At 34.6% G+C, this 22,113-nt stretch overlaps 1 protein-coding gene across 2 annotated transcripts in view; it reads left to right on the top strand.

Annotated features, from left to right (window-relative positions):
* RNF17 (ring finger protein 17) overlaps window positions 1-22,113 on the top strand; it is a 112,434-nt gene that overhangs the window by 40,249 nt on the left and 50,072 nt on the right. For both annotated transcript variants that reach the window (XM_078449852.2, XM_078449838.2), the window contains 8 exons: window positions 16-202; window positions 1,072-1,240; window positions 3,334-3,524; window positions 4,447-4,588; window positions 15,927-16,080; window positions 16,294-16,409; window positions 17,368-17,488; window positions 20,545-20,665. In XM_078449852.2, the coding sequence (XP_078305978.1) occupies window positions 16-202; window positions 1,072-1,240; window positions 3,334-3,524; window positions 4,447-4,588; window positions 15,927-16,080; window positions 16,294-16,409; window positions 17,368-17,488; window positions 20,545-20,665 (1,201 nt within the window). The remainder of the gene's footprint in view (window positions 1-15; window positions 203-1,071; window positions 1,241-3,333; window positions 3,525-4,446; window positions 4,589-15,926; window positions 16,081-16,293; window positions 16,410-17,367; window positions 17,489-20,544; window positions 20,666-22,113) is intronic.

The raw sequence follows: 22,113 nt of genomic DNA, 5'->3' as shown, positions 1-22,113 counted from the left end.
TTCCTCATTATTTAGGTGCAAGAATATTTGTCAACAGTATTGAAAATGGAATGTGGTGTCGAGGAACTATCACTGAATTAATTCCAATAGAAAGTGAAAATAGAAAATTTTGTAGTCCAACCAAATTCTCAGTCCATGAAGTTGCACTAATACAAATATTCATGGTAGATTTTGGAAATTCTGAAGTCCTAATTGTTACGGGGTATGATGTTTTATAGTTGTTACATGTTTCTGGCCTGTTGATCATGGGGGTGGGATACTAAAGAATAAAGGAAATTGAAAATGGGGATAGAGAGGAGTAATTTATCATTCTTCACTTCTAAGGCATATAATTTGGCTCTATAATTTGTTTTACTAATTACTAAATTAGTAAAGTATTATCATTTATCAATATTACTAGGTGAGGAGCCAGTAAAAGGAGATTTTTGGTGTAACCCAAACTTAAGTACTTTTCTGTGTTGCTTCAAAACAGGGAATGATGCACACAAGTATTTCCTTTAAATAAAGTATTACAATTAGCTGCAGGATGACTCAGTAAAATTTTAAATCAGACTTCTATAATTTTATCAGTGCATATTGAAGTGGCATAGTGTCTAACCGTAGGTATTCAAAAATATTTCTCTCAGTCTTCTAGGAAAATAAAACAAAAATGATAAAATAAAAATAAAACTGAAAATGTTAGTAAGGACCACTATTAACTATAAAATGGTCACTATCTAATGGTCATAGCTTTATAAATAAATAGATTTCTGTTTGAGGACATCATTATCCCCTTTAAATTTAAGCCAAATAGAAATATGAAAGACAATTCAGATTAAGTCAATTGAGATTTAATTCTATAGAGAAAAATCAATGTCTGTACTTATAAAAACTAGGTTAAAGCTATGCAGTAAGTATGAATCAGAATATAACTTTCTGGAAGATTCAGCTTAAGGAGACTATCCTTAGAAATGCATACCTGTTTTGACAGTAAATTATATTTTTAAAAAAAGAAATGCATACCTTTTATGGAGGAAAGCAAATTTGTGTTTCAAGTATTATTTTCAATAAATACCACTTGAATTCTTCTAGAGTTGGTGATATCCACGCAAGATCAGAACACACTGCTGAGCAGCATATAGTAATAAATGACTTATGCCTAGTTCTTAGGAAGTCTGAACCGTATATTGAAGAGCTGCTGAAAGACATCCAGCCGTTAGCACTGCCATGCTCATTGAAAGACATTGTTCCACAGAATTCGGTAAGTGAGACTTAAATTATTTCTTCTTTGGGGGCTAAATATTCCAATTTTAGCTATGTATTACCAGTCAGATTGCAAAGTGTAAGTTCGAGGCACCAATTGTCTTGTAAGTACATTTTGCATAATAAACTATCAGTGCCAGTAAAAAAGGAAATGAACTTCAGGTTCCATAATTAGAAATATTCTTAGTGGGAAATTGAGTTGAATAAGCATATATGCATGGAATGATAGATGAAATATCCAAATAAACCACTAAATTTGAGTCAGATGTGGAGAGAAAAATTTTTAAATATAGTGTAGTGTGAGTTTCCATTTCTTTACTATTTTTGTGGCACTTTTTTCCTTAGTTGTAGCCCATATCGCATATTACTTTGCAGTATTTAGGAAAAATTTCATAAATATTTAAGCATAAGTACTTGCATATTTACTTGCATTGTCTATTCCCCAGCAAGACTCAACAACTCACACAGGAATTGTGTGTAAGAATATATGTTAAACTGTTACATTATTATGAAATCTATGAAAGCAGGAGTCTGTGTCTTTGCCCATCATTGTATTCCCAGCACATAGCAGATTACCTAGCACATAGTAGGCATTCAACATATATTTGGAAGAATGAATAAATAAAAAGTAAAAGGAAATATATCACACGCGGTGTTTTCCTCAAAATGGTAAAATTGGTTTAAATTTTGTCTTTTGTAATTTTTGGCACTTTCTGAGTTGGCTTTAATTTTATAACCTTTAGAAAGAGGTTTTATTTTTTAAGAAACATGTAGCTTTTTCAAAATTTGAGCACAGTTGGCACACACAGTTACATTAGTTTCAGGTATACAACAGAGCGATTCAACAGCTCTGCTGGAGGTATCACAATTCCAGATTTCAAAATATACTACAAAGCTATACTAATCAAAATAATAATGGAACAGAATAGAGAACCCAGAAATAAGCCCATGCTTATAAGATCAATTAATCTATGACCAATGAGGCAAGGATATACAATGGGGAAAAGACCGTCTCTTCAATAAATGGTGCTGGGAAACTGGACCATTTTCTCATACCATGCACAAAAAGAAACACAAAATGAATTAAATTCCTAAATATGAGACCTGAAGCCATAAAAGTCCTAAATAAAACATAGTAATTTCTTTGACATTGGCCAGAGTACCATTTTTCTAGATATGTCTCCTCAGGCAAAGGAAACAAAAGCAAAAATAACATATTTGGAACTACACCAAAATAAAAAACTTTTGCACAATAAAGGAAGCCATGAACAAAACGAAAAGGCAGCCTGTTGAATGGGAGAAGATATTTGCAAATAATGTATCTGATAAGGGATTAATATTTAAAATCTATAAAGAACTTAACACCAGAAATGTATAGTTTTAACTCTTAAAATTTACTTTAGGTATGGTGGGGGGGACTTAAAGATTCAAAGATCAACTTAAAATTTTTTTAAATGAGTGAATACTTATCCTTACTGTTTAAGTAGCATGTACCTCCTATATTCCTAGTTAACGGAAACTCAGTTAACTGATGATTACAGATATCTTGATTGCATTACATGGCTCCCATTATACTTTCAAAATTACCTTTTGAATTTGTCATTTAAGAGAAAAAAAACTATGCAATACTTGTTTTATTTTAGAATATTTATAATCTTCGTATTAATATTCAGAGGTGAAACTAAATTCTAAAGTACAATAGCTTATGGACACCTTGAGACTGTTCATAAAATCAAAGGTCTAGGGGCACCTGGCTGGCTCAGAACATGTGACTCTTGATCTTGGGGTCGTGAGTTCAAGCCCCATATTGGGCATAGAGCTCATACGCGCACACACACACACACACACACACACACACACACACACACACACACACAAATCCATATATTGTGCATACATAAGCACCGACCTTGGGTTTATGACCATAGCTGTTGTTTAGTGTCTATGGTTGAGTCCCTTTGCTCAAGTTTGCAGTCTTTGGTTGTATAAAGCCAAATCCAAACAAAACAAAACCAAAGATAAATCCAGAGTATTGTACCATTAGCACTAATTATAATTACTAAGTACATCGGAATTTTACTTTTTCCACAGAATGAAGGCTGGGGAGAAGAAGCTAAAGTAGAATTTTTGAAAATGGTAAATAACAAGGCTGTTTTAATGAAAGTTTTTAGAGAAGAAGATGGTGTGCTTATTGTAGACCTGCAGAAACCACCAACAAATCAAATAAGCAGTGATATGCCTGTGTCTCTTAGAGATGCATTAGTTTTTATGGAATTAGCAAGGTAGGTAACTTATTAAAACAAATACTTTTGAGATTATAGTTATAAATTGGAATAGCAGAATTTACCTTTAAAAACTATGGACTGACTCCGAAGTGAACATTAAGAGATTAAAAAAAACGCTATTAGTTTTCTTAGTTGTCAGAAAATGACATTCAGATAATTTAATAAAGAAATTAAAACTCAATTACAACTCAAAATAGAAATTGTAGAAACTGAAACAAATTTTAGACTCCTGATAACTTCACAGACAGCTCCCCTAGGGTTTTAAGAATTACAGTTTAACAGTGCCTGACTTAAATTTTCTACCCTTTAGAGTAAGTTCATGATCACCCACTCTGTATTTAATGTCTGAATCTAAAATAGATACTTCAAGTTTCTTCCCCCACCCCCATCACTGATGAACAAAGTAGGACGACTGAGAGAGATAGTGGAAGATACTAACTTTTTGTCCGAGTGGGGAGATGACTCTGGAAGTGACCCAAGTAGGTTTCATTGTAGAGAAATAAGAGTAGTATTAGAGCTGGAGGGGGCCCACGGAGACCCTCAGCTGGCCTGGGTGCTACTATGAACTGTGGTTATCAGTGTAACTGAAAGATGAGAAACTGTTTTTTTGTTTTGTTTTGTTTTTGTTCAAAAGAGGAGAATCCTTGAATCTGAGTAGAAGAAACAGGCCTGGCTCAAAAATGTTCCAACACAAAATTGAAGGTCAATTGTTGACTTTGGAGACTTGACATCTTATTTAACCTAGTTTGATAATTGGAGACAATACCAAGAAATGTATTAGAAGAGAAATTGGAAAGGGAATACTCTTGGTAGATAAATAAGTATATGCACAAGTCTTTTCTTCAGACCAAGTTGCTCAGAGAAGAGATTCTTTGAAGAAAATGGTTCTTGCTTATGCTTTGATTGTGCTTTCGATTAGGTTTAGGTCGCAATCACCAAGAAGCCACTCTGAAAAAAATATGACTTTACATTATCACCCACCTGTTTTGCCTAAAGAAATGACAGATGTTTCAGTTATGGTTTGTCATATAAATAGTCCTACTGATTTCTATCTTCAGTTGGTAAGTATTTAGTATTCCTTAGAGACCAAGTATTTTTTTCAAATTTTAAGTAGCAATGTATAAGGGAAATGAGTACCTAGTATGACTTTTAGAACAATCCAATACCAACATTCTATAAATTTAAGTTTCTTAGCTGCAGCTTTAAACAAGAAATTCTCATGATTCGTAGTAATTTAAGAAACTCTTAATCATGCAAATTAGTGAAATATAGAAGGAAAGGACAGTGAAGGATACCTAATATATGTGTTTCTTGCTACCTTATGAAATCTGTGCAATAGGAAAGCACGTAGAACTGTCATCAAAATACTATGATAAAACCTGTTTCTGACTGTGAACATCTGAGAATTTACTAATTATTACTAGGTAATTTTCTGAATTTGAACACCAAAATAAATTCATATCAAAGCCATTCATATTTAATTTTGAATGTGGATTGATGGGTTTGTTTAGCTAGCTACTAACAATGAGTCATCATTATTAATCTCTTTGTGTCAGTGCTTCATATGAATTAACTCATTCTAAGGGCAGTAATAAGTGAATAACTCATTAATCTTTATAACAATCCTGTGAGAAGGACACTAGTATTTTCGTCTAGATTGGAGATTCTGACCAAAAGGATGAAGCAACTTGCCTGAGGTCACACAGCTACAGAAAGGTGGAGCCAGGATTAGACTGGGTAGTGTAGCTTCATTCAGAACCTGTCCTCTTAAACCCTGTACCATGTTCTGCGGGCTCCCCAGATAAGTTGTGGAAGTCGCCTTATTTGGCCCTAAGTTAGGACTTGCATACATTTCTTTTATTGAATTTTTTTTAGTGTCTTATATTTAAATTGAGGTAAAACATATATAAAATTAACTATTTTAACCATTAATGTATGGTTCAGTACCATTAAGTACTCCAAGTGTCGTGCAACTGTTGCCATTATTCATCTCCAGAACTGTTTCACCATCCCAAATAGCTCAGTAACCCTTAAACAATAACTCCCCATTTTTCTTCCCCACCCCCAGCCTCTGATAACTTGTCCTACTTTCTTTATGAATTTATCTGTTTCACTTAGCATAATGTTTACATGTTATAACGTATCAGAATTTCATTCCTTTTCATGACTGAATAATATTTCAATGTATGTATATACTACATTTTGTTTATACATTCATATGTTGATGGACACTTGGATTGTTTCAACCTTTTGGCTATTGTGAATAATGCCACTATAAACATGGGTGTTCTAGTGTTTGAGTCTCTGCTTTCAATTTTTTTGGGTTTATACCTAGGTCTGGAATTGCTAAATTATATTATAATTCGGTTTGTCTTTCTGAAGAACTGCCAAACTGTTTTCCACAATGCTGCACCATTTTATATTTCCATTAGCAATGCATAAGAGTTCCAATTTTTCCATATCCTCACCAACACTTTTTTTTTTTTTTAAGTAATAGCTGTTTAGGATATAGATTGTATCTCATTATGGATTTGATTTGCATTTTCCACATGGCTCAGATTGTTGAATACATTTTTTCATGTGTGTATTGGCCATTTGTATATTTTCTCTGGAGAAAGACCTATTCCAGTCCTTTGACCGTTTTTGAATTGGATTATTTTGTTGTTGGGGTGTAGGAGTTCTTTATACATCATGGATTTTAATCCTTTGTCAGATACATCATTTTCAGATTTTTCTCCCCATTCTGTGGGCTGCCATTTTACTCTCTTGGTAGCATTCTTTGATCCACAAAAAATTTTAATTTGGTAATCCAGTTTTTCTGTTTTTTTCTTTTGTTGCCTGTGCTTTTAGTGTCATAGTCAAGAAATTTTTGCTGAATCTAACATTACGAAGCTTTTCCCTTATGGTTTCTTCTAAGAGTTTTATACTTTTAGCTGTTAGACTTAGGTCTTTGATTTTGAGTGAACTTTTGTGTATGATATGAGAGAAGAGTCCAATTTCATTATTTTCCATGTGGATGTCCAGTTTTCCCAGCATTGTTTGTTGAAAAGATGGTCTTTTCTCCATTGAATGGTCTTGGCATACTTGTCAATATGCAGTTAGCCATAATATATGTGAAGGTTTATTTCTGGGATCTCTATTTACTCCATCAGTCTATCTGTTCTTATGCCAGTAGCACACTTTTTTGATTACCATAGCTTTATAGCAAGTTTTGAAATCGGGCTGTGTGAGTTCTCCAACTTTGTTCTTTTTCAAAACTGTTTTGGCAATTTGTGGTCCCTTGAGATTCTGTATGACTTTTTTAGGGTGGGTTTTTCTGTTCTGCCTGAAACATCACTGAGATTTTGATAGAGACTGCATTGCATTGTAGATTGCTTTGGGTGGTATTGTCAACAATATTAAGTCTTTCAATCCATGAACGTGGGATGTCTTTCCTCTTATTTTTGTTTTCTTTCATTTCTTTTATCACTGTTGTGTAATATACAGCAAGTGTCTTGTCTAAGTTTATTCTTAAGTGTATCATCTTTTTGGATGGTACTGTAGAAGGAATTATTACTTTCATTTTCAGATTTTTTATTACTGCTAAATAGAAACATAACTAATTTTTATGTCTTGGTTTTATATTTTGTAAGTTTGCTGAGTTTTTTTCTAACAGGTTTTCTTTGTGGATTCTTTAGAGTTTTGTACATATAAAATTATATCAGCTACAAAAAAGATTATTTTACTTCTGACAGTTAGGATGCCTTTTGTTTCTCTTTCTTATTTAATGGCTCTGGTAGAAGTTCTGATATCATGTTGAATACAAGTAGAAAAGGCAAGCATCTTTTTCTTCTGTCTGAGGGGGAAAGCTTTTGTCTTTCACCATTGACAGTGGTATCTGTGGGTTTTTCTCATATGGCCTTTATGATGTTGAAGAAATTTCCTTCAATTCCTGTTAGAGGAGAGGGAGAGAAGGGTTGGAGGATGGGCTAGATGGGTGATGGGCATTAAGGAGGACACTTGTTGGAATGAGCACTGGGTGTTAAATGTAAGTGATGAATCACTAAATTCTACTCCTGAAACCAATACTAATACTACACCATATGTTAACTAACTTGAATTTAAATTTAAAAAAAAGTAATAATACTATTTTTGGGGCACCTGGGTAGCTCAGTCGGTTAAGGATCTGACTTCTGCTTAGGTCATGATCTGGTGGTTTGTGGATTCGAGCCCTTCATCAGGCTCTCTGCTGACAGCTTGGAGCCTGGAGCCTGTTTTGGATTCTGTGTCTCCCTGTTTCTCTCTGCTCCTCCCCAGCGCACGCTCTGTCTGTCTGTCTGTCTCTCAAAAATAAATAAACATTAAAAAAAATTTTTTTAATACAATTTTTGCATCAACTGAGATGATCATGGTCTTTCTTTTTCCTTCATTCTGTTAATGTCTTTTGCATTGTTTTAGTTTGTTTTGTATTTTAAACCATCATTGCATTCCAGGAATCCATCTCCCCTAGATCATGATATATAATCCTTCTAATATGCCATTGAATTTGTTTTGTAAGTATTTTGTTGAGGGTTTTTACATCAGTGTTTATAAATGGTATTGGTCTATAGTTTTCTTATCATGTCTTTGTATGGCTTTAGTTTCTGGTAATGTTGGCCTCTTAAAATGAGTTAGGATGAGTTTATTCCCCCCCCCCCCCAGTTTTTTGGAAGAGTCCAAGAAGGATGGTATTAATTTTTTTAAGTGTTTATTTAATTCCGCTTACAGTGTAATATTATTTTCAGGTGTACAATATAGTGATGCATTATTTCCTTATATATCACCTGGTGCTCCTCACAAGTGCTCTCCTTAATCCCCCATCACCTATTTAACCCATCCCCCCCAACCACCTCCTTTTAGGTAACTATCAGTTTGATAGAATTCATCATAGAAGCCATATGATCCAGGGCATTTCTTTATTTGGAAGTTTTTGATTACTGATTCAGTCTCCTTGCTAGATACAAGTCTGCTCAGCTTTTTTTATTTATTCATGATTCAGTTTTGGTAGGTGTTTCTAATTATAGTAGATTCTTATAATGCTTTTTATTTATTAAAATCGGTAGCAATTCACCCATTTTCTTTTTTTTTAGTTTTTTTAATGTTTTTATTTACTTTTGACAGAAAGAGACAGAGGTGTGATTGGGGGAGGGGCAGAGAGGGGAGACACAGAATCTGAAGCAGGCTCCAGGCTCCCTGTTGTCAGCACAGAGCCGGATGTGGGGCTGAAACTCACAGACCTGCTCCAAAGTCAGACGCTTAACCAGCTGAGCCACCCAAGTGCCCCAAATTGACACATTTTGTTTCTGACTTTAGTAATTTGCATTTTTCCTTTTTTTCTTAGTCAGTGGTTTGTGAATTTTGTTAATTTTTCAAAAGCCAACTTTTGATTTTGTTTTTTTTAGCCATTGTTTCTCTATTTTCTATTTTATTTATATATAGGCTCTAATCTTTATTATTTTCTTCCTTCTGCTAGTTTTGGGTTTATTTTACCTTTTTTTTCCCTTAAGGTTTATCATTAGGTTATTTATGATCTTTCTTTTCTTTACTGTATATATTTTACAGCTATAAAGTTCCCTTTTAGCACGACTTTTGCTACATGCCATAAGTTTGTTGTGAATTTTTCAGTTTTTCTCTGTTAATTTCTAGTCTTCTTCCATTGTGATTAGGAGAGATACTGTGTATGTTTTCAGTATTTTAAAATTTATTAGGGCTTGTTTTGTTGCCTAACGTATTGTCTATCCTGAGAATGTTTCATGTGCACTTGAGAAAAATTCTGTTGGCTTGAATGTTCTGTATATGTCTTTCATGTGTAAGGGGTTTGTACTGTTGTTCAAGTAATCTATTTTCATCTTGATAATCTTTGTAGTTCTTGAAGATGAAGCACTTAAGTCTCCTTTTATTGAAAAACTGTCTCCCTTCAATTCTGTCAATATTTGTATCATATATTTGAGGGCTCTGATGTTTGGTGCATATATATTTGTAATTGTTACGTCTTATTGGTTAATTGACCCTTTTATCAATGTATAATGTCATTCTTTGTTTCTTGTAATATTATCTGACTTAGAGTCTATTTTGTCTGGTAATAGCGTAGCCACCCCGGCTCTCTTTTGGTTACTGTTTGCATGGAATACCATTTTCTAATTTTTCACTTTCAACCAATGTATGTTTTTGGATCTAAAGTGATTATCTTATAGATAGCATATAGTTGGACCATTTTTTAAAAACCCATTCTGTAAGGGCACCTGGGTGGCTCAGTCAGTTAAGCATCCAACTTTGGCTCGGATCACCATCTCCTGGTTCATAATTTCAAGCCCCGCATCAAGCCTGATGCTATCAGCACAGGCTATCAGCACAGAGTCTGTTTTGGAATCTCTGTCCCTCCCCTAATCGCACTCTCCTTCTCTCTCAAAAATAAATAAACATTAAAAAAAAAAAAAGATTTAAAATCCATTCTGCAAATCTACCTTTTAATTGGAGAGTTTAATCCATTTAAAGTACCTACTGTTGGAAAGGCTTCTGCCATTTTGCTATTTGTTTTTTGTATATCTTCTAGCTTTTTTGTCTCATTTCTTGTATTACTTATCTCTATTGTGTTTAGTTGTGTGGGTTTTTTTTGAATGTCATTTTTTATATTTTTAAAAAAACATTGTCATAAAAAAATAACAAAATTTACTATCTCACCATTTTTAAATGTACAGTTCAGTAGTGTTAACCATACCCACATTGTTGTGCAACAGATCTATAGAACTTTCATTTTGCAGAACTAAAACTGTCTCCATAATCCATTCATCCATTGATGGACATTTGGTTTGCTTCCACCTCTTGGCTATTGTGAATAATGCTACAGGGAACATGGCTTTGCAAATGTTGTAGTTTCATGTTTTGATTATCTTCTTATTTCCTTTTGTATATATCTATAGTTGTTTTTATAATTACCATGGGGATTACATATAATATTCTAAAGTTATAACAATCTAATATGAACTTATACCAACTTTAATTGCACAAAACCCTACTCCTGTGCAGCTCCAAATTCCCCATTTATATTATTGATGTCAAAAAATAATCTTTAAGACACCTGGGTAGTTCAGTCGACTAAGCATCTGACTTTGGCTCAGGTCATGATCTCATGGTTCACGAGTTCGAGCCCTCTGTCAGGTTCTCTGCTGATAGCTCAGAGCCTGGAGCCTGCTTTGGATTCTGTGTCTCCCTCTCTTTCTGCCCCTTCTCTGCTTGTGTGCCCTCTCTCTCTCAAAAATAAATATTAAAAAAGTAATCTTTATACATTGTGTGCTAATAGATTTCTGGTTTTATTTGTTTTTTAAATCCTATAGAAATAGATATTATCCTATAGAAATAAATAGAAATAAAAGTGGAGTTACAAACCAAAATTAATATTTCTTTCATGTGTGTCCTTGTATTTACCTGAACCACAGATCTTTATATCTTCCTGTGGCTCTGAGTTACATGCTAGAGCTACACTCTATCATCCTTCTAGCTCTACCTAAAGGACTCCCTTTAGTGGTAGTGCATTTCCTCACCACTTGTTTCTCTGTGAATGGCTGAACTTCTCCCTTATTTTTGAAGGACAGTTTTGCTGATCTGTAATTCTCAGTTGACAGGGTTTTTTTTCCAGCACTTTAAATTTATCTCCCTATTGTCTTCTTTCCTCAAAGGTTTCTTAGAAGAAATCAGCAAGTAAGCTCACTGGTGATCCCTTGTACATGACAAGTTGCTTCTCTCTCACTGTTTTCAAGATTCTGCCTTTGTCTCTGGTTATTGATAATTTGATTATAATGCGTATGAGTGTGTCTCTTTGGGTTTATTCTACTTGGGGTTTGTTGAGTGTATTAGCTTCCTAGGGCCATTGTAACACAATACCATAAAGTGGATAGCTTAAATGACAAAATTTTGTGGTCTGAAGTGATGGAGTCTAGAAGTCTAAAATCAGGGTGTTGGCAGGGTTCATTCCTTCTGAGGTCTTAAAGGGAAAATCCATTCCATGTCTCTCCCCTAGATTTTGGTGGTATGCTGGCAATCTTTACCACTTGTTGGCTTCTGCATTATCCCAGTCTCTTCTGCTGCCTTCACATGGCATTTTCTCTGAACTTGTCTGTCTCAATTTTTTAATAAGGACACCAGTCATATTGAATTAGGTCCCACCTAAGACTTTATTTTAACTTGATAACCTCTGTAAAACCCTATCTTCAATAAGGTTACATTCTGAGGTACTGAGGGGTTAGAACTCCAACATATTTTTTGAGGAGGACACAGTTCCCAAAGCAGTCTACTCTCTGCTCCATCAGAAATTCATGTCCTTCTCACATCCAAAATGCATTCATCCCATCCCAATCATTCCAGCATCAATTCTAAGTCCAAAATCTTATACATAAGTATCATCAGCCAAAAGTCCCAAATCTCATCGTCTAATTCAAGTACAGGTGAAGAATTAGTAGCATACAAGCTGGGGCAAAATTCTTGTCTATATCTGAATATGTGAAACCAGAGGAATCTAAAACCTAGCGGGGCAAATTCTGTTAGATTCTTATGACTTGAGAATAATCTTCACTGGCTAGATGCTCCACCTTTCAGTCCCACTAGGATTATTCAGCCTATTTTGGCTTTACCTACTCAGCTCTAGAAGCAGCCTCAATTATTGGAATTGAGTATTTGTCTTCATGCTCTGGAACCCAGGAGGCTGCACCTCTTGGAACAGAGGACAAGTCAATCCTGCCTCTCAGACTTGTGCCCTCTGGGCTCCTGGTGGCAGTAGCAGACACACCAGCCTCTGAACTACCTTCAGGGTCATTATACCTTTTTCTTCAAAGATAAAACATGTGCAGGGCTGAATAGCTCCATCAGCTCACTTCCTGCCTATAGAATCCCACAAGTTCAACAGCCTTCCTTCTTTCTTCCCATCTCTATTCCCTCCATTTTAAGCTGGCAGAGTTTCTGCTGAGATGATTGCTTGGATCCACAAGCCACCTGCCCATAATCTCTTCAGCCACACCCTTGGTGTCCTCTCTAAGCATACTTTCTCATTGTTTACAATATGGATAGGCTAAAAATTTTCTAAATTCAAGTTCTGTTTCCTTTATGTTTAGCAATTCTTTCTTTATCTCTGTCTTCTCGTGTTTTATTTTAAACAGCAAGGAGAAACCAAGCTGCACGTTCAACAATTTGCTTAGAGATTTCCTCAGCTAAATATTAAAGTTCTACTTTCTATCTGACAGAATACAATTCAACCAAGTTCTCTACCACTTTATATCAAGGATTGCCTCTCCTGTAGTTTCCAATAACATGCTCCTAATTTCTGTCTGAGATCTCACCAGAAGAAACTTTGACATTCATATTTCTACCAAAATTCTTTTCAAAGCAATCTGGACTTTTCATTCAAACACTTCAAAACTTCTTCTCTATCCATTACCTAATTCCAAAGACACACCCACATTTTAGGTATTTTTTACAGCAACACCCTACTTCTCAAAATCAAAATCTGTATTCATTTCCGAGGGCTGCAATAACAAAGTTACACAAATTAAGTGACTTAAAGACCATAAATTTATTGCCCCATAGTTCTGGAGTCTAGAAGTGTGAGATTCAGGTATAAATAGGGTTGGTTCCTTCTTAGAGCTGTGAGTGAGAATATTCCATTCTTTTCTCCTAGTTTCTGGTGGTTAGCTGGAAATTTTGGGTGGTCTGTGACTTGCATTACCATAATCTCTGCTTTCATCTTCACATGCATTCTTCTGTGTTTGTCTCTGTACCTAAATCTTCCCCTTTTAATGACACCACTCATATTGGATTAAGACCTACCATAATCATTTTCACTTGATTATCTCTGTTAAGATTCTTTCTCCAAATAATGTCACATTCTCAGGTTCCAACTCCAACACATCTTGCTTGGAGATATAATTTAACCCATAACATTGAGCTTCTTGGATTTATAGATTCATGTCTGTCACTAAATTTGGGAGGTTTTCAGAAATTATTTCTTCAAATAATTGTTTTGCTCCTTTCTTTCTCTTCTCCTTCAGAGACTCCCATAATGTGTATATTAATATGTCTAATGGTATTCTTAGTCTCTGTCCAAGTCCTGAGTCTCTGTTCCCTTTGCTCTTTTTTCTTTTCCCCACTTAATAATTTCAGTTACCCTATCTTCTGGTTCACTGATCCTTTCTCATGCTTGCTCAAACATGCTGTTGAACCCTCTGGTGTTTTTTTCACTTCACTTATTGTATTTTTCAGCTCCAGAATTTGTTTGATTCCTTTTTATAATCTCTATCTCTTTGTTGGTATTTTAATTTTGGTCCTTTATTGTTTTTCTGGTTTCCTCTAGTTCTTTATCCATGTGTTCCTTTAGTTCTTTGAACATATTTAAGACAGTTCTAAAGTCTTTGTCTAGTAAGTCCAATATCTGGGCTTCCTCAGAGGTGGTTACTATTTATTTTGTTCCTATGAGTGAGACATGTTTTCCTTTTTCTTTGTATTTCACCTGATTTTTTTGTTGTTGTTGAAAACTGGGCATTTGAATATTAGAATGTTGTAACTCTGAAAATCAGATCCCCACCTCCCTGGGATTTGCTGGGTTTTCTTAATTGTTGAAGACTATAGTGGTTGGTTTGTTTGAGACTTTCCCATTCTATTTTTGTAAAGACTGTTCCTTTTTGTGATCACTAAAGTCTCTGTTCCTTTAGCTTGTGTTCAGCAAATGTTTTGACAGAGATTTCTTTGAATGCCAGGAACTTGATTGGGTTTTGCTTGGTTGCAGTAAACCCTTGACTTTTCCAGAGTTCTGAAAAATTTCATATGGCTTCTCATTTTTTTTCAATGTTTCTGTGTGGGAACGAGAACTTGGAACCCCCAGTCTGCTATTTTGCTGATGTTACTCCTCTGTTGAATTTTTCACTGTTCCATTTGGATAACCTATTAATGGAAGAATATGAATAATATCTACTTAGAAATAAAAGTTTACAAAATTTTAAAATTTTAAGTAATTTAAATGGAATAACAAGAAAAGCTAGATTCACAAAATTTCCACTCGCATTATAATGCTCAAAAAAGAGAAAAACCTAAATTTTTGCCATTTGAAATGGATTTTAAAGTATTTTTAAACTTAAGAATTGGTATTTGGGAAGATAATCAAACGTTTATCTATGATGTTTTGGGATTGTTTTTTTAAGAACTGTGTTTCAGATGCTTTAAGAACTACAGTAACCAAATACTCTTATTTAGTACAAGAAATTTCAAATTTGCTCAATGCAGTCATTTCACAAACCCTACTGAAATTACTGAGTTAAAGAATTAGCAATTCACTTTAAAACCACGAGATAGATGGTTGATAGGAAACTGGACATTCATATAATGCCAGAATAGTACTACATGAATTATTTGGTGGGTACAGGATAAAAACATAACTGTACAACAGAGGGATCAAAATCATCACCCCAATCTATATGTGAATCTTAGCATGTTAATGTTGAGTTAGTGATTATTATGTCTTTTGATGTATTGCAACCTAAGTATATTTACAACTTAAGTATAATTACTTGTATTCTGGCCAAAAAATGTTTGAATCCATCACACCTATAGATACCAACTTTTAGCTTTTGGGAAATTTCAGGAGCTAGATACTACTTAATGGAGGAACAAGCTAAATAATAGCATGAGGATGTAACTACATAATAGATGCTCTTCAGCAAGACCAAGTCATTAAAATAAAAGTACCATGGTAGATTCTAAAAGATTTATTGAAATAACCAGATATAATGTGTAGTCTTGAATTGAGTACTGGTTTAGGTCAGCATGGGGTATCTAAATGTGGTCTGGAGCATTAATAGGAATCCTTACTGAAATAGAAAAGTGAGAACTGATAGAAAATGCAAATTATCAAACTGTAATCAAATTGCATAAATGATATAATTTCATTTTTGTTTTAAAAAATATGGAAAGTTTGTGTATAAGAAAAGGATCTGGAAGGATACATTTAAGGTATCTGGATATGTTTTTAATGTTCTTATTCATTTTTGAGAGAGAGCATGAGCAGGGAAGGAACAGAGGGAGGAGGGGACAGAAGATCTGAAGCAGGGTCTGTGCCAACCTCAGCAAGCCTGATATAGTGCTCAAACTCATGAACCATGAGATCATGACCTGAGCTGAAGTTGGGACGCTCAGCCAACTGAGCCACCCAGGTGCCCCTGGAGAAATGTGATTTTTAAAACTTTTTGTTATGTCCACATTTGCTAATTTTATTTATTGCTTCTGTAATAAGATACTTCAAATATAAATTATGTGACATGATTTATCTGATTCTAACATTTGGTAATTTTATGAATAGTGCTTATAATACATACCATGTGTTTTAATCCCTTTATCTCTTAGATAGAGAGCCTGGATTTTTTATTTCTATTAAAGACAATTGAGGAATTCTATAAAAGTGAAGATGGAGAAAATCTGGAAATCCTCTGTCCAGTTCAAGATCAAGCCTGTGTAGCTAAATTTGAAGATGGAGTTTGGTACCGAGCAAAAGTCGTTGGTAGGAGATTGCACACTATTTCTACAGGGAAATATTATGCTTAAAAACTGATCCCATTTGAGTTGGTACAGATTAATCGTGGAAGTGATGTTACTTGATCTTAACATTTTGCTCAGTTATCTATCTTTAGTAAGCTAGGGGTAATGTTGGAAGGTAAATCTCTGGGTCTCTTTTTTTCCAAGTTTGCAATTTCTAATTTCATAACTTTTGAAGGATTGCCTGGACGTCGTGAAGTTGAAGTTCAATATGTGGACTTTGGCAATACTGCAAAAATAACACTTAAAGAAATGCGTAAAATAAAGGATGAGTTTCTGAATCCCCCAGAGAAGGTAATCTATTTATCATGAATCATAGGGTTAGAATATTAGCACAAATATGAAAGTAATTTTAGAAATAATTTTTACCATAGAAATATTCTGTTAACATTTTTGTCTGTAAGTAATTTCTAACACATAGACTATAGAAAAGAGTTGCTGTGGTTCCTATAATTTTCTATATAGCAACTATAAGTTATTAAGATGTATGTATATCTTAGCAAATAAGCATTAATTATAAATGTATATGTGTATGTATGTTTGTGTCTATGTATTACTGTTCTGCAGCTCTTAATGTTATACCAGTATAATGAGGTAAGAGGATGATGTATTTTGTGAAAACAAAACTCATCATAGGAGTATTTTTACTGCAATCTCATTTATGTGTAAGTATATATAACGTGTGCAAGAGAGAGAAAAGTCTGGAAGAAAAAGTGAAAAATTACCCTTCTCTTGGAATCCTACTCCCCAGAGATATGGTTAAGGCTGATTTTCTATGTCATGTTGCACCTAAGCGTTTGAATTTGGTTAAACAATATTTTTCATTTTAAAAATGGGTAAAAATTATAGGAAAAACTTGAAAATACAGATAAAAAGAGGAATCACTCAGAATTGTTGAGTATTTTTGATATATATAAATCTAAGACGTGTCTTCTCTGTTTTTAGCGATTATAGGATTAGACAAATAGTCCTATAACCTGATTTTCTCATTTAACAGCATATCATACTTTCAGTGGATGCTTGTTATATCAATGTCTAAATGTGCAGTAATTCCTTCAACCAAATACTCTGTTGATTCCAATTATTTGTATTTATAAAATATTTTGTAGATACCTTTGTACATTTATTTATTTTCTAAATATGCATTAAATTCAAACACAAAGTTTTTCGTACACATAAAATTTTGTTGTAATTTTAAAATAATTGGAAATTAAGTTTACTTTTCTTAATGGCGCAATTCTGTTTGACACAGGCAATCAAATGTAAGCTGGCCTATATTGAACCACGTATGAGAGCAGTGCAGTGGTCCAAAAAAGCTAAGGACAAATTTGAAGAAAAGACTCAAGATAAATTTATGACATGTTCAGTCATTAGTAAGCTATTTCCATTTTCATTTGTTGCTGTATGGTCATATATAATTTTAAATAAGAGTAACATTGTAACATTTGCCAGAACTCAGAATAAATTCAATGTGTCATCAGTAAGAGTAGTGAGAACATGTATTGTGCATTGGGTATAGTAGGTATAGTTGCCAGCTCTAGAATCTAAAATCAGCAAGAGGCAGAATTTACCATCAGAGACCAAGTCATCCCAAGAGTGCCTGGTTGGCTCAGTTGATGGAGGGTGTGACTTGATCTCAGGGTTGTAGGTTCCAGCTCCACATTGGGTATAAAGATTACTTAAAAATAAAATCTTAACGGGCACCTGTCTGACTTAGGCTCAGGTCATGATCTCATGGTTCGTGAGTTCGAGCCCCATGTCGGGCTCTATGCTGACAGCTCAGAGCCTGGAGCCTGCTTCCAATTCTGTGTCTGCCTCTCTCTCTCTGCTCCTCCCCGCTTGTGTTCTTTCTCTCTCTCTCTCTCTCTCAAAAGTAAATACACATTTAAAAATTTTTTAAAACATAAATAATAAATTCTTAAAAAAATTAAAAGATGAAGTCATCCTGGACATGGCCTCTTGAAAGCTCTAAAGCCAGAAATTAGCTTCTCTTATTTCTGTTTGCATTTTTGCAAGGACTCTATCCTGATTTTGGCATGATGGATGCTAAAGTTTAATGTGCAGGGAAGTGAGGGGAAGTAGGACATAACTGGTAAATAGTTTTCATATGTTCTTTTTTTTTTTTTTTTTTCATATGACTTAAGTGAATTCAACTGTAGGCTCTCCCCATATTTAGAAAAAATGTTGTTTCTTTTTTGGAGGAGTTTGGGTCCAAGAGACAGGCTGACTATTACCTTACAATTTTATAACCCAACATGTTCTGAAAATGAAAAGTTGAGTAGCAAAATCTGATCTGAATTGACATGAAGGTACATACAGTCTTTATCTCCTTTATAGTAAATATCATATATTCCGTTTCAGGATAGTAATGTATGTTTGTAGGCTGCTGCCTCAGTCTGCTGGAGCTATTACAAAATATTCAGTGTATATTTTACGTAGTCTTTCTCAATTTGAAGAGTTCTGAAACATGTCTGGCCCCAAAGGGTTTGAATTCGGGTATGGGGAGGTGTAGGATTCTGTTGTTTATCTGACTGTGTTGGTCTTAATAAGTACTAGTGCAGAATATACAAGATCATGTTTACTTAGGGTTGATTTATGGGAATTTCCAGGGTAATTTTTACAGCACCTATTTGTTCACATTTATCATACTACGTTAAATGAACCCAACTACTGTAAGAGCGTTAGCCTGTTTTACAGTGAGGAGACTGAAGCTTACTGGTCAGCTGCTCAAGGTTACTTAACGTAGAACTGATGCCTATCAGTGATAATTTATATACATTGTTGATACAAGAAATTGTTCTGAAGAATAGTTTCTTTAGGGAGGAATGTGATTATAGATATTGCATTGTCAGTCAATAACATTTTTATATCTGTCTTCTCTGTTATGAACAGTAAATTAAGGGCTTCTTAGTCCTTGAGTTATCTCCACTGATTTTGTGCAGAATTTAACCTAGATAATTCTGCTTACCAACTTTCCTTTTGGTATTTTATTCTGTTGGTTTTAGCTCCCCCTCCCTGCAGTGGACCTGACTTGGTTCCTTTCTTTACTCTTTCTTTTGCTTACTCACTTAATTACTTGTTACACCATTAATATCCAAACACTAGTCACAATATAGTTATTATCCTAGATAATTTGAGCAGGGCCTTCTGGCACTCCTTAAATCTAAAATACCTCATCAACCTATGCAATGATGAAATTAAGAGTTTTAAGACATTAATATTAAAATGAACTACCACAGACCAGAAGGGGAGCTTTCCATTAATGTGCATTGTTACCTTATAAAGCAACGGATATTTAAATTTTAATTAGCAGAGCAAGGAAGGTGGTGACAGTACAGAACATACAGGAATAAAGAACTTTGTGTATGGGAAATATAGTCAAAGAACTAAAGGGAACGCGAGAGCACAAGAGATGGAAAAGTACGGAGATGAAAATTTATTGAGGCTCATCATCGTTTAGCCTTTTATTTCTAGATGACGTATCTGATCCATTAAAAAGGAGTCCACAATCATTTTTAGGCCCTTGGAAAAAGTTGTATAATATGTGTTTTTATGATATAGGATGCTGGTAACTCTTCATCTTTTTATTTAGAATCATCATTCTGGCCTGCAGCTCTAGCTGCTGTTGTGTAGAAATTGTAGTAGGCATAAACTGCAGTTTAAGTATGCATTCACTGCATATGTTAAGGCATTGAAGTGTGTGTTTTCTAAAGAAATTCCTCTGTTGTTTATGCAGATACATATTAGGCAGGTTCTCTGTGCTGTGTACCATAAGCAAGTAAACAGGCACATGAGATGTAAATTTTGCCCATAAACTCCCAGTTTAGTTTAAGAAATCTAAATAGATCTACTTGTTGAAGTAGCCAATTTGTTTTCTAAAAGAAATTAAAAGTTGGATAGTTTGTTCTAAAAACAGAGGAATGGGAAAAAATTCCAGGTTCCAATCTTTAATTAAGGGTGTTTTTGGAGTTTTTGTTGTTTTGAACTTTGTGCCATTTTTCTAAAAGCTGTAAACCTTAGCAGATAATCACTGGACTGAATTAACTTTCATTCTTTTGTCCTCTGGAACTAGTTTGAATTTAATAAAACAGTTTAAAGACACATCAGAACACTTATTCAATGAATATAGGTCAAGTTATATTTTTCTGAGTTTAAAAGCTTTAAACTGCTTTTGATGTGTTATAGAACAGCACACAATAATCTAAAATAAAAATTGTATTAATTTGCATATGTTACAGACAACATGGACAATTGCTTTATGTTTGCAAAGTGCTACTTTTACCCCTGCAGAGAGACTTTGATATTACTTAGCAAGAAACCACATGTATGCAAAACGAAATTAAGTTTCCTGTTATTTAAAATTGCCTCATTTAGTATATTTTATGACATATTTCTTTCTTTCCCCAAACTCATCTTAATGGTTTTACAGAAATTCTGGAAGATAATGTGCTCTTAGTTGAGCTTTTTGATTCTCTTGGTGCTCCTGGAATGACTCCTACTAGTATAAATGACCAGCTAGTCAAAGAGGGCCTAGCATCTTATGAAGTAGGGTAAGTAGACCTCCAAACTTTAAAAAATTCAGTTTATTCACAGGAAGGTGGTAGCGCGCCTGGGTGGCTCAAGTTAAGCGTCAAGAGTTAAGCATCCGACTCTTGATTTTGGCTCAGGTCATGATTTCGCGGTTTGTGAGTTTGAGCCCTGCGTTGGGCTCCACGCACTGACAAGTGCGGACCCTGCTTGGGGTTCTCTCTCTCCCTCTCTCTCTGCCCCCCCACCCCCCGCTGCTTGCTCCTTCTCTCCCTCTCTCTCTCCCTCAAAATAAATAAATAAAACTTAAAAAAAAAAGTGGCATATCATTTCCTTTTGGATATCTGCTTTGGAGTTTCCCCCTGTTTTTGAATCAGGAAAAATAATTGGAGTCATTAGTTTAATGGGGAGTAGAGTGGCTTTTCCCTCCATCCCTAAGTGACCCTGAAACCAAGAGAATGGCTCCTCAGGATTGAAAGTACTTCTAAAAAGAGAATAGCATCTTATTTCTAGGTAGAACATCTGCTTTAGTAGCCATTTGTACCTATTTGAGAAGAGAATTAGTAAGAGAAATGTCAGTATAGAGTAGTTAGTGGTAGAATTAGCCCACATTCCCATTTGAAGAAATGTGAATTTTTTCTGGGTTCAAGTGGATACGTTGAACGAGAGCCAGATTTGAGCCATTGTGCTAATAATACCCAAGACAGACCAGTGGTTGAGGTGACCGCAATATAGAAGGGCAGAGGGGTGGGAGTGTTTGCAGTAAACATTAATTAAATGGAGGAAATGAATATATGGATCTCTGAAGAGAGACATGGTTAAGTGATTCACCTGGGAGTTAGCAGCATATAAATGAGTCCATTAGAATAAATGAAAATCACTTTCATTATTCATCTCAATTTCCCTTGATGAAGATGCAACTATGAGGATTATAATCTATGAGAAAGAAAGTCCAAAACTGGTAGATCATGAGCCTGAGACTGAAGAAAAACCAGGAACCAGAGAGAGAACGTTTCAAGAAGGAAAGAGTAGCTAGTGCTGAGAATTCAAGTCAAGTAAGGGCTGAAAATTATCCATTAGATATAGCAACAAAAATTAAGTCACCTTGGTTAGCTAAATCTCAAGCTTATTGTGAAAGAAATTAAGTTTTTCTTTAATAAAAATAAAGGACATCTAATTATCTGTGTTTTCAGTCTGAACTAACCTGACTTATTAAACATTCTAAACACTTCAATAATTTCTCTTTTTAATACATCTTAATAGCAATTGGCTTCCACTTGTATTCTCACTGGCAAGTGGATTGATACTTTTTAGTCATCAAAACAAATTATCAATAATTCTTCTCTTTTTGAGTACAAGATATCAATGGCAGATGATGAAATTATGAACAAACTTGGTATTTAAAACGCTTCTAAAATAGAAAGTTTGGGGGCACCTGGGTGGTTCCGTTGGTTAAGCATCCAGCTCTTGA

The sequence above is a fragment of the Panthera onca genome, chromosome A1 (genome assembly GCF_046562875.1).
Source record: "Panthera onca isolate mPanOnc1 chromosome A1, mPanOnc1 haplotype 2, whole genome shotgun sequence".
NCBI classification, from domain to species: Eukaryota; Metazoa; Chordata; class Mammalia; order Carnivora; family Felidae; genus Panthera; species Panthera onca.
The sequence above is the reverse complement of the archived record's forward strand: the minus strand, read 5'-3'. Positions and strand labels throughout refer to the sequence as shown.